General features: G+C 36.3%; 1 protein-coding gene across 1 annotated transcript; it reads left to right on the top strand.

The window, feature by feature from the left end:
* Positions 1-2,518: 2,518 nt before the first annotated feature.
* LOC127871259 (uncharacterized) lies at positions 2,519-9,835 on the top strand. The gene is made up of 2 exons (XM_052414012.1): positions 2,519-3,580; positions 6,793-9,835. Exons 1-2 carry the CDS (start codon positions 3,505-3,507, stop codon positions 7,131-7,133), a joined length of 417 nt encoding a protein of 138 aa, XP_052269972.1. The 5' UTR covers positions 2,519-3,504; the 3' UTR covers positions 7,134-9,835.
* The last annotated feature ends 3,945 nt before the right edge of the window (positions 9,836-13,780 follow it).

Genomic DNA, 13,780 nt, shown 5'->3' with positions numbered 1-13,780 from the left:
CACACTATACCCTCCCCCCGACCACACACCCCAAATTTATTTTTTTTGAAACGGTTAAAAAGCACAAATATTTATTTTTATTATTTTATGTTTGAATACCGTCCAACCATCGCACCCAAGAATCCCCCCCACCCCACCCCCCCTCCCCCGAATCCCCCCCCCCCTTAATATTTTTATTTTTTATTTTAAGATCATCTCACAAATGACCACCACACCCTCACACTATATCCCCCACCCCCCCCCCCCCCCCAATTTTTTTTTAAATGGTAAAAACACAAATATTTATTTTTATTATTTTATGTTTGAAATTCCGTCCAACCATCGCACCCAAGAATCCCCCCCCCCCCCCACCCGAATTTTTAATTTTTTTTGCATTTTTTTTCCGCTTTTTTGGAAGATAATGTAATAAATGTCCACACCCCCACATTATACACCCGTCTTCACTCCACCCCTCCCTCCTTTGTGATTGAAAATGAAAGTCCCTTCACCTTTTAAAAAAAAATAGATGAGCGGTCTGCATCCGCAAGGCGGTGCTCTTGTATTAGTACTTTTGCAATATTGAAGATAGCAACTTGATATTTGGCATGCATGTGTATCTCATGGAGCTGCACATTTTGAGTGGTGAAAGGTCAAGGTCATCCTTTAAGGTCATAGGTCAAATATATGTGGCCCAAATCGCTTATTTTATGAATACGTTTGCAATTTTGAAGATAGCAACTTGATATTTGGCATGCATGTGTATCTCATGGAGCTGCACATTTTGAGTGGTGAACGGTCAAGGTCAAGGTCATCCTTCAAGGTCAAATATATGGGTCAAAATTGCTCATGTAATGTCACTTCTGCGATATTGAAGCTAGCAATTTTATATTTCAAATGCATGTGTATCTCATGGAGCTGCACATTTTGAGTGCTGAAGGGTCAAGGTCAAGGTCATCCTTCAAGGTCAAATGTCATATAGGGGGACATTGTGTTTCACAAAAACATCTTGTTTGGAACGGTTGAAAAACACAAATATTTAATTTTATTATTTTATTTTTGAAATACCCTCCAACCATCGCACCCAAGAATCCCCTCCCCCCCCCCCACCCCCTATTTTTAACCAGGTTTTCCGAAGGAAAAAACTGGTTATTAGATTGGCGAATGCGGGCGGGCTCTCTGGCGGGCTGGCTGGCTGGCGGGCTGGCGGAATAAGCTTGTCCGGGCCATAACTATGTCGTTCATTGTCAGATTTTAAAATCATTTGGCACATTTGTTCACCATCATTGGACGGTGTGTCGCGCGAAATAATTACGTCGATATCTCCAAGGTCAAGGTCACACTTTGAGTTCAAAGGTCAAAAATGGCCATAAATGAGCTTGTCCGAGCCATAACTATGTCGCTCATCGTCAGATTTTAAGATCATTTGGCACATTTGTTCACCATCATGGGACGGTGTGTCCCACGAAAGAATCACGTCAATATCTCCAATGTCAAGGTCGCCACGACTAAAAATAGATTTTAAAAAAAAAAAAACTTACAAAGGGGGTTAATTTTTTTTGGTCATTTCAAAAGTTCAGTTTGAGTTTTCTCCCTTTATCAGATTTTTTTTTCACAATGAAAACCTGGTTTTGTGACAATTTTGTCCCTTGTTTATTTTTTTTTAAGATCATCTCACAAATTACCACCACACCCTCACACTATACCCCCCCCCCCCCCCAATCCCCCCCCCAAAAAAAAAGGATTTATTTTTTTTTGCATTTTTTTTTCCGCATTTTTGGAAGATAATGTTATAAATGTCCACACCCCCACACTATACACCCCTCTTCACTCCACCCCTCCCTCCTTTGTGATTGAAATTGAGAGTCCCTTCACCTTTAAAAAGAAAATAGATGAGCGGTCTGCACCCGCAAGGCGGTGCTCTTGTTTTATTTAGGTGACAGTCAAACTGAGAATGCAAAGTGCCATCAATATCCGTATAATAATGACTAATTGAACATCTTTTTCCACTTTGCCATCGTTTGTGGCAAACGGTGTAAAATATTACACCGTTTTCCACTGGATGGCAAACGATGGCATTTTGTTTAAATACTCCACCGTTTGCCATCGTCTGTGGCAAACGATGTAAAAGTTTTACATCGTTTTCCACTGGATGGCAAACGATGGCATTTTGTTTCAACACTCCACCGTTTGCCAGAAAATGCCACCAAATGCCATCGATGATGTAAACTCTTCCACTGTCCTCTTTTTTTCACTGTTTTCCACCAATTTTCATCGAATTTGATGTTCCAATACTCCACCATTTGCCACTCTTTTTTCCATGTAAAACGATGCCAATCGCTGGCAAATCTACAGACGGGGAGGCCACATTTATTTTCCTATCTTCATGAAACTTAGTCAGAAGATTTGTCCTAATGATATCTTTGATGAGTTCGAAAATAGTTTCGGTTGCTTAAAAAACATGGCCACCAGGGGGCGGGGCATCTTTCCTAATATGGCTATATATCATGCATAAGTAAAACCTTGTCAACACTCAAGAGGCCACATTTATTGTCTGATCATCATGAAACTTGGTCAGATGATTTGTCCCAATGATATCTTGGATGATTACGAAAATGGTTCCGGTTGGTGGAAAAACATGGCCGCCATGAAGGTGTGGCAATTTTTCCTTATATGGCTGTAGTAAAACCCTGTTAACACTCTAGAAGCCATATTTATTGTACAATCATCATGAAACTTTGTCAGAAGATTTGTCCCAATGATATTTTGGACAAGTTTAAAATTGGTTCCAGTTGCTTGAAAAACATGGCCACCAGTGGGGGGGGGCATTTTTCCTTATATGGACTTAAAAATCTTCATGAAACTTTGTCAGTATATTTGTTTAAATGATATCTTGTATGTGTATGAAAATCTTTCTGGTCTGTTGAAAAACGTGGCTGCCAGGGTGTTCACTAGTCATTAAAGTAGGTAAGAACATTTTGTTCTAGTGACATCTTGGGCTGCACAGAACAGGTCAGTTCTTTTGAATCTTAGGTGAGCGACTTTGGGCCTTTCAGGCCCTCTTTTTTATTTTAAAGTGAAAAAAATTTAATGGTGTCCCACCACACCGTTTTTATGGAACATCGTTGACGATTCGTCAGTCTTAAACAAAAGAGCCAATCAGAAACGTTGTAACAGAAATATTTCAAACCAGGCAGTTTTTATTTTAACATCGTTGATGATTTGTCGGTCTTAAACGAAAGAGCCAATCAGAATCGTTGTAACAGAAACCGATGTAAATTCAGAATGGAGTGGAGAGAAAAGAAAAATGAACCTTTTAGATTTGGGATTTAAAGCTTAGTCTTAAATTCTGGTTAGAAAGAAAATGACACAGTTGATTTTTCTTCCTATTTATATTGTTAGTTATTGTTTAATAACTATCTGTTATATTTGTTTAGGTTCTCGTTATCTTTTTTGCACTGTCTTAGATCGGCTGCCTTCACATTTGTTGTGACTTTTAGTGCCGTATTAAGACATTTTACTAAGAAGATGATTATACCAGCAGTTACAGTGATAGTGACTCTTACTCTTGTGAGATGTAAATGTGAGATGAAGTTCTCATCAGGTAAAATTTATTTTAATAGAAAGAAAATAATGTTGTTATCTTTCCTGTCTTATTTCCTTTTTTGTCAATCATGAATTTCAGCCAGAGCACTGATATCTATTTAGCCAAAGTTGCATATTCATTTTTGGGGGGGCTTAGACTCCCTGATTCCCTTAAAAGGGCGTGGCCCTGGACCCACTGGGGGCCTTGCGGCCCCCTAGACCCCTGGCCTAATCTGTTGCTTTATTTAAAAAATCAGTTGATCTAAATAATAATCAAAACACTGATTAACATGTGGAATTTGGGTACCCACTAGCTCAGAAAGGGCATTAAACTTCACCGAAATCCCAGTTATAAAGCGCTATTTCGTGTCAGATACACGGATGGGAAATGTTTCGTTGATATTTTCGAAAATAATAGGGTAAATACCGGCGAAGAAGTGTTAATTTATTGCTTATAACACCATTTCACGTAATAAGAGGTTTGATTTCGGTAAGCGCGCCAGCGTTTGAAAGCGTGTTTAATGTGCCGATTTAACCGTTATAAATAGCTGATTTTCTCTAAAAACGTATATTTTTGCATTTGCAGAATTTCTTTATGACACAAACCCCTTTTACAAGTGTTATATAGTGTGAAAAAGTCCATAAAAATCATCAGGAATATCACGTATATCTATATGCAGTCTATAGGCAAAGAAGCCATTTTGGTGTTTACTTGACTAGGTTTGATGAGCTCTAAGCCAGGTGATTAAGTGGGTGGAGCGATCATTGTCCAGGCGTCATGTCAATTTGAAACTGGAATCACACCACTATTAGCTGGATATTACATGTCATTGGAAAGTGAATGCAATTGTGAACTGGCATAAATGTGTAGCAGACACAAATAGCAACACCTGCCCATGTATTTCCCAGTAGGGAAAAACAAGATTTCATGAATGACCATGAATGATTTTTAGTTACATTGCAACCATATTGACTTTTGATGGGACATAAATAATAAAACTTTCTTTGATTAACAATTATGCTGTGCATTGTAAGAAGTAATTTGTTTTGGCTTCGAGGAAGCCATGCTGACCTCTTCATGTAAATAAACACCTAAGGGCTTGACTGTCTGTTAAAAAAATCAATACTAAATTTACCATGCGTATAGATGATTTAGAGAATACATTCCGACTGGCTAACTATTTCTACAATCCAGCGCACAAATTAGCTCTAATTTTTACGATAACCAGTCTCATATTTTGGAGAAAAACAATCCGCTCGGTTCATTTTTTTTTTTACGTTGTAGGCAGAGAATTTACATCATTTGCTCAAGTCCAGATTGGCTTGCTTAAATTTATGCAAAGAAATGATAAATTGAGTGTATCTTGATATTTATAATGCGTATATTACGCTGATACACAGGTTATCTAGAACGCTGGTCTTTAAAGAACCTGTCAAAATTGCAATGCCAGTTTTTGTTCTTTATATTTGTTGTCATGTGAAAAAATAATGATCTAAAGTCAGACACATTACATGTTTAATGTGAATGAGTTTGTCTTGCTAAGTTTTTATTTGGTATTTTATTTTAAACACCCCCCCCCCCCCTTCAAAGAAGAGGGGTATATTGTTTTGCTCATGTCCGTCGGTCGGTCGGTCTGTCCACCAGATGGTTTCCGGATGGTAATCAAGAAAGATTAGGCCTAGGATCATGAAATTTCATAGGTAGATTGATCATGACTGGCAGATGACCCCTATTGATTGTCAGGTCACTAGGTCAAAGGTCAAGGTCAGAGTGACTTGAAATAATTAAAATGGTTTCCGGATGATTACTCAAAAACGCTTAGGCCTAGGATCATGAAACTTCATAGGTAGATTGATCATGACTGGCAGATAACCCCTATTGATTTTCAAGTCACTAGGTCAAAGGTCAAGGTCACAGTGACTCGAAATAGTAAAATGGTTTCCGGATGATAACTCAAGAACGCTTAGGCCTAGGATCATAAAACTTCATAGGTAGATTGATCATGACTGGCAGATGACCCCTTTTGATTTTCAAGTCACTAGGTCAAAGGTCAAGGTCACAGTGACTCGAAATAGTAAAATAGTGTCCGGATGATAACTCAAGAATGCTTAGGCCTAGGATCATGAAACTTCATAGGTAGTTTGATCATGACTGGCAGATGACCCCTATTGATTTTGAGGTCACTAGGTCAAAGGTCAAGGTCAGAGCGACTCGAAATAGTTAAATGGTTTCCGGATATTAACTCAAGAATGCTTACGCCTAAGATCATGAAACTTCATAGGTACATTGATCATGAATGGAAAATGACCCAAATTGATTTTCAGGTCACTAGGTCAAAGGTCAATGTCACAGTGACTCGAAACAGTAAAATGGTTTCCGGATGATAACTCAAGAACACTTAAGGCCTAGGATCATGAAATTTCATAGGTACATTGATCATGACTGGCAGACGACCCCTATTGATTGTAAGGTCACTAGGTCAAAGGTCAAGGTCACAGTGACTCGAAATAGTAAAATGGTTCCGGATGATAGGTACATAGATCATGACTGGCAGATGACCCCTATTGATTTTCAGGTCACTAGGTCAAAGGTCAAGTTCACAGTGACAAAAAAACGTATTCACACAATGGCTGCCACTACATCTGACAGCCCAAAGTGGCATGCGTGTTTTACAAACAGCCCTTGTTTTTTAAGTTTTTCGCTCTAGTTCATTGAGTTTGATTTCTAATTCTTTGTATTATATTTCTAGCAATATAATCCTAGTAGATTCACATGAAATGTAATATTATTGGCAAAGTTACATTATTATGTATTCTACCACGGCACATAACTCATTTTTCTGTATACAAAGAAGGAAAACTAACATGTGTTAATACCCCGATATACCAACGGAGATTAAAGTATGACGTCACTTTGATTGTCTGCTCACTGTTTATGAATGAAGACGACATCATTTGATTGTCATTGTTGTGGTGAAATAACGTTTATGCCGAAAAGTGGAGACGTTCTGTTAATATTAAGCTCATTTACAAACTTTAAATCGCAGATATCTTATTCATGAAAATATGTGAGAATTGAAATAATCGACGTGTCAGCGTTGGTTATTACAGTAATAACCAACGGTTGTTGTTTGGATGCTTGTTATCAAACCACTCGGGATAGAATATCACTGCAGACTGTTTATTTAGACTATTAAACGTAAATTAGTTAAATATTTTGATGTTTTGCAGTTTACAAGTGTGCTGTGAGTCCCACAGGAGACAAGTTGTACATTACTAACCACTGGCAGCACAAGCTCGTCACCTTGGCCAGAGATGGAACTCCCCTGGAATGCTTGGTTGACCGTCAATTTGGACAATTGGATGGTATACATGTGACACCTGCAGGCCAGGTATTGGTGTGTGCAGACTGGGCCCACTTAATCATACAGGTGGACAGTGATGGCAAGAAGACTCTGATGACAGAGAAGAGAGGGTGGTCTCCAGAATCAGCCTGCTACCACAGCGAAACAACCTCCATCATTGTGGGACAGTGGAATAACAACAACATACTGGTGCTTAAAGTGCAATAGCTTATTTGTACATGTATCTAATGCACGTGTATCTTAAATGTGTAGTTATATGTGATAAATATTTCAATGACATTACTTGCTTAGCTTGTAAATTGTAATATTTTACAGAACAACATTGTGTTTGTGGTTGAACTTATAAATAATGTGTATAAATATGCTGTTATTTGCTTATAAAAATTATGTGTATAAATATATTGTTATTTGCTTATAAAAATGTACCTTTTTGAACATTAGAACTAACAATAAAGTGATATGTTCTTTTTATGTCCCCCACCACTATTGTGGGGGACATATTGTTTTTGCCCTGTCTGTTGGTCTGTCTGTCTGTTGGTTTGTTTGCGCAAACTTTAACATTTGCAATAACTTTTGCTATTATGAAGATAGCTTCATATATGGCATGCATGTGTATCTCATGGAGCTGCACATTTTGAGTGGTGAAAGGTCAAGGTCATCCTTCAAGGTCAAAAGTCAAAAAACTAAATCAAAGCGGCGCAGAAGGGGACATAGTGTTTCTGACAAACACATTTCTAGTATTTTTTTCAGTATTGAATTTGACTTTGGTTGTCATCAAAGTGTGGTAAAATACAAAAGCATCATTGAATGTGTTTACATAGACATTCATGTACATGACTTTTGGTCTATGTTTAGACTTTTATTAACGAGGTTTTTAGAAGAAAAAAACTGGTTATTAGATGGGCGAATGTCGGCTGGCGGGCTGGTGGGCTGGCGGGCGGACGGAACAAGCTTGTCTGTAACATAACTTTGTCGTTCATTGTCAGATTTTAAAATCATGTGGCACATTTTTTCACCATCATTAGACAGTGTGTTGCGCAAAAGAATTACGTCGATATCTCCAAGGTCAAGGTCACAATTTGAGTTTGAAAGTCAAAAATGGCCTTAAATGAGCTTGTGTGGGCCATAACTTTGTTGTTCATTGTCAGATTTTAAAATCATTTGGCATTTTTGTTCACCATCATTAGACAGTGTGTTGCGCGAAAGAATTACGCGGATATCTCCAAGGTCAAGGTCACAATTTGAGTTTGAAAGTCAAATATGGCCATAAATGGACTTTTTTTAAAATTGAAAACCTGGTTTTGTGACAATTTTGCCCCTTGTTTCCTAATTTGTCTTGTTGTGTTGTCTGATGCATTCTTCAAGAAGCAAATTGTGCACTTATTGTAATGAGAGAATAATCTCATCCAGGCTTGAAAATGCATTTTTATGTCCCCGGATCATTCGATCCGGGGTATATTGTTTTGGGCCTGTCTGTTTGTCTGTCATTGTATTTGTGTGTCTGTCTGTCCAGAAACTTTAAACTTGGTCATAACTTTTGTAATATGAAAGATAGAAACTTGATATTTAGCATGCATGTCCATCTCATGGAGCTGCACATTTCCAGTGGTGAAAGGTCAAGGTCATCCTCCAAGGTCAAAGGTTGCCGTGGTGTAATGTATAGGGTGTCCGCCTAGCGACCGGGAGGTCATGAGTTTGATCCCCACCGTATAAGCGTTCTTTAGATCTCTCCCAAATACACCAAGTACTGGTTCTTGGCCCAGGAAACGGACTCGAGAGCATTTATATAAGCCACAGGCTTTCGATGCAAATTGAGCTAAAATTAATAGGTTTAAACTAAACTTAAGGTCAAATATATGGCTTCAAAGCGGTGCAGTAGGGGGCATAATGTGTTTCACAAACACAGCTCTCATTTGTTATGTTTATGGACTAACATACCAATTGTATCAATTTAAAATTTTAGTGTTAGGGACAATTTTTATAAATATAAACATGTGTGTTTAAATTTACACCTTATAAGGTGTAATGAAGTGTAATGAAGTGATATAAATATCACTTGGAATTAATAACCTATTATTCGGCAATGGTTATTTGGCAATAGTGAAATGTAATAAAACCTATTTGTTTCCCAGGTCGATTAACAGCAATGATTAGTAACTGTATGTGTTGAATGATTGCTAACTTGGCCTCCCCTTTTCATATATAAATTGCCATTAAATCAGGTTTATCATAATTTTGTTAATGAAGAAAGAGCACATTTGTTGCTGTTACTCAAATCAAAGAGATTAGCTCAGTTTAAGAGGGATATATTGTCAAAAGAAACTGTACATCAATGAATAGAAATTGTGAATCTTGTGCCTTGCCCTTTTACATTTGTAGTGATATAAAGCACTTTAGAAGTTCTTTGAGGTAAGATTAGATGTTTGCAATTGCGTCCACATTAGGTGTCACAACTGGTTAGATGATATTAGATCAGTTTTCAAGAGAAGATGCCTACCTTGACAAAGTGTATTTAAGACGGAAGGATAAATAGATTGGTTTGTCAGGAGTTACCTCCCTGCTAGTGATATTGTTTTAAATGATATTTCCCTAATTATAATGGATAATTAAAGATTCTTTTAAACAAAATATTTAGATATCCACAGGAAGTTTGTAAATTTGGAGGCACTTTGCAGATTTGTTTTGTGTTGGTTGCACGAACGTCTTCCTCTTTTTCAAGCTGTTAAATTTGAACATGAAATATTTCATATTGCCAAAAAGTATAGACAGTGTTTTTTTTCACCATTTTAGGAATGGAGCCGGATTGTTTTGCATTGGGAAAAATTGTGGCGTTGTGACCAAAATTGGGACATGAGTGTTGTTTTTTTCTAACACATGCTTCAAAAATTAGAATAAAATTGTTTCAGATATGACATTTTATAAGTGTTACTTGTAGAGCTTTTTATGCCCCCAGAACATAGGTTCTGGAGGCATATTTAAATCGCACCGTCCGTCAGTCAGTCTGTCCGTCCGAATTAGTTTCCGCTCAATAAGTCAAGCAATTGTCATCCGATCTTTACCAAACTTGGTCAGAAGTTGTATCTAGACATTATCTAGGTCAAGTTCGAATATGGGTCATGCCGGATCAAAGTCTAGGTCATGGGGTCATTTAGTGCATTTCAATAACTTCTATCAAAGCGTTTATAGGGGGCATATGTCATCCTATGGTGACAGCACTTGTTTCCATTGGCAATGGTGCTGGATACCATCCTCGATTTTGAACAAAAAAAAACACTTATAGATGTTCAAGAAACTTTTCCTCCCCAGACATTCACCATTTCTGAGTTATTTGCTCTTAAAAATGTCAGAGAAAATGATTAGGGTTATAAGTCGCGTTTGTGAGTACTCGAATTTAGAATGTTGATGTACAAAACATATGACAAAATAAGATACTACTTAACATGGGTTAGTATTATTTACCTGTTGGTGCAGTTGAATTTACAGTGTGTTTGTATTTTTATAGAAAATATACTAAATGAAAGGCAATGCTCAGTTTATATCAAGTTTCCAGACATAAAATGTAAAGTAGTGGTAGGTAATATATTACGCCTACACTTGTGTACACTTAATGGGATCTTTATACAGATGTTAGAAAATAAAAAAATAAAAATGTACACTGCAAACACTGTAGTACTGGTTTCATGAATATATTTTTACAAATGTTATTCATGTGTGTTTTGTATTGTCCTACAAATTACTGAAGTCATGCCCTTTTTCTGTCAAGTTCTTATATATAAAGAGTATGAATATATTTATATTATTAGCAAAATATTATATCTCTTAAACCACACATGTTATATTTGTCTCATTTTATAGTTGTTTTCTACTAGGTTTGATTAAATCACGTCCTGGGTTCAAAACTGGCCACATCAAGGGGGTCATATGATTTATATACTAGACTTATTTTACAAACTCACATAAAAATATTTTCCTTGGAAAACATGGCCCAAAAATTCTTGGTATGTGGCATTTTATTGTGCTCAACTACAAAATTTGATCGGATCACACCCCTAGGCCTACCCTGGAAAACAGTTTTTCATTAATTATAAATTATGATCATAGATTTCAATGTACCCATGAAATTTCTGCACTTGACACAAACTAATTTTTTTTGTTTTTGTTTACCATAGCAAATTTTCTTCCTTGTATCATCTTGACTCTACCAAATCCAGACCAGTCAATCAACATCAATCTTACACATCACAAGCACCATTGTTATGAGTCAGCTATGCTAATAATTGACATCAACCATCTATATTTATGATTAAAGGGATCCGATTGGAGGCTGTTTATCTTATCTTAGCATCTCACTGAAAAAAATGTTTAAATAAGAAAAAGCACAATAAGAGCTCTTTTTGTATATTTGTATGTTTTGAATACTGTTGGCACGACGTTGTTTTAGCTGCTTAGATCCGTTAAGTTGATAAAATTAGATGACTACACTTGGAGACTTTTCTAATGCAACACTTTTTTAACTTGAATATCTCTGTAATGCGTTTAGAATTTGTTTTTATATTGCACACATGATCATTTGACAATATTTTGTGCCAGATTATGATAACATCATTCATCTGTGACAATCGGATGCTTTAGCATGTGGGGTATGTGTGGTTTCATCTTTTGCATGTGGAAACGATATGGTTCTAATTTTATTTCATTTTCTTCATTTTAAGTTGATTGATACACCAGAAAAACATATATTCAATTTAAAAGTCAATATTTCTCCCATAAAAATTCAGGAGAGCAACCGCCAATTGGCATGTTGCAGGATACCTTCCCCACATGCTTAGGCGTCCGATCGTCACAGATGGGTTGCCTATATCGTTTGCTTGCACATACTGTAGTCAAATGATTACATGTACAATTTTAAATCAAAATATTTTCTCATAACTAAGATATTTTAGTTTGAAAAATATTGCGTTAGAAAAGTCACCAAGCGTAGTAAACGCTATATAATTCCAATTTAATTTCAATTCCATCGTTCTTGGTGGATTTTTAAATAAGGAAAACGTAACATTAATTAACAAAATATGACTCATATGAATATTCAGAATGGCAATATTGCAAGGCTGTCGGTCATTAAGACGTGTAAGTTATTGCGTTTTTACCTTTCACATTATTATTATATGTTGTACTATTTTAAGAATTATACTTTTGCATGTTGGTTTTTTAATTTATTATGTTTGATATTTTTTTGTTGATCAATTTCAATAAAATTTACATGAAGAATTAGATATGTGTTTAATAAGCGTGAGTCTAAATTTCAAAAGAATCCATTATAAACAAACAGAGCTATATTGATTTGAATACATGTTGCATAAGAAAAATCTCTAAGTGTATATTGAGCAGAAATAACAACCCTGAAGTTATTCTATTGTCCAATTATAATATTTGAAATGCTTATACTTCTCATACACACGTTCAATAGCTTTCACTTGAAATTGGCCTTCCCAGTAAATGTATGTCATATGGTCTAGATCAAACAAGAGATTGCCAAGCAATGTGGTTCCCTACCGGTGAAATTCCACCATTGTCAGTATTTTTATGCCCCTGGTAGGGTGGCATATAGCAGTTGAACTGTTCGTCAGTCAGTTTGTCAGTCTGTCCGTCCGTCCGAAAAACAACTTTAACGTTGGCCATAACTTTTGCAATATTGAAGATAGCAACTTGATATTTGGCAAGCATGTGTATCTCATGAAGCTGCACATTTTGCGTGGTGGAAGTTCAAGGTCAAGGTCATCCTTCAAGGTAAAAAATTTGTTTTTTATTTCAAAGCGTATTATCTTTCAATGTTTTAAGTTTCATGAAAAAATATGAAGAACTTTTAAAGTTATCGCAGGATACAGAAAAGTGTGACGGACTGACTGACAGACGGAGCTCAAACCATAAGTCCCCTCCGGTTTCACCGGTAGGGGACAATAACCAGAGTCTTTTGTATTGACATATGCTCAATATTACCTTAAAGTTGTCAAAAATATCAATAGGATATTTCAGAATGTCGGGATAGGTTATACCCATTCTGATTTAATAATCTGTGATATATATTTTCTAAAAAAATAACTGCATTGTATAACGCTGTCCAATTGACGTTTCGTGCAATTTTAATAAAAACCCATTGAATCACTTTCATTACATGCTTGACACTCAAACTATTTATTTAAAAAAATGCACCCATTATTGAAATGGAATTTGATTACAAGTACTTTAATCATATACAGTTAACAATTTTGAAATGCCTTGTCAATCTAATTAAATGTTTTTCAAGTAGTGTTCAGAAATATGAACTGTTGAAATGTTGTTTTTTTTACAATTCCTTTCCATTAGATTTTCAAAATAAGTGTGTTTATGCGTTAAAGCAAAAGAAAGGAATACAATGATTTATGCGAGAATGGCCATCAAAAAGAAAATTCATGTTCATTAATTTTCAGGTTTTCCGGACGTTTCCCCCCCCCCCCCCCCCCCCCCAAGACGTTTCCTCCCCAGACGTTTACCCCCCAAGATGTTTCCTCCCCATTTTAGTTTTAGTGCAGACGTTTCCCCCCCCCCCCCCCCCCCCCCCCCCCCCAATAAATTTATAATTGGTTGAAGTATGATCTTGATTTATTATCAAAATGATTATTTTGTTTATAAGTCTTTAATTAACTTTATCTATGAAGCAGCTTGTTTGTTTGTTTTTGTTTTATAATTCAGTTTTGTGGTTTAACTGTGTAATGAATGCATGTAAATCATTAGTAAGTGCATGTTGGTGTACTAGTGGAATAAATGGAATATTCTCAAAATCTTACTGAGTATCTTATACATGTTGCTCATTTGGG

Source organism: Dreissena polymorpha, chromosome 3, assembly GCF_020536995.1.
Source record: "Dreissena polymorpha isolate Duluth1 chromosome 3, UMN_Dpol_1.0, whole genome shotgun sequence".
In the NCBI taxonomy this organism is placed as follows: domain Eukaryota; kingdom Metazoa; phylum Mollusca; class Bivalvia; order Myida; family Dreissenidae; genus Dreissena; species Dreissena polymorpha.
The sequence above is the reverse complement of the archived record's forward strand: the minus strand, read 5'-3'. Positions and strand labels throughout refer to the sequence as shown.

Excerpts from the sequence above, each read along its gene's own strand:
- LOC127871259 (XM_052414012.1), top strand. The coding sequence starts at position 3,505 with ATGATTATACCAGCAGTTACAGTGATAGTGACTCTTACTCTTGTGAGA. Across the intron at positions 3,581-6,792 it reads TGAGATGAAGTTCTCATCAG|TTTACAAGTGTGCTGTGAGT; the intron begins GTAAAATTTATT and ends GATGTTTTGCAG.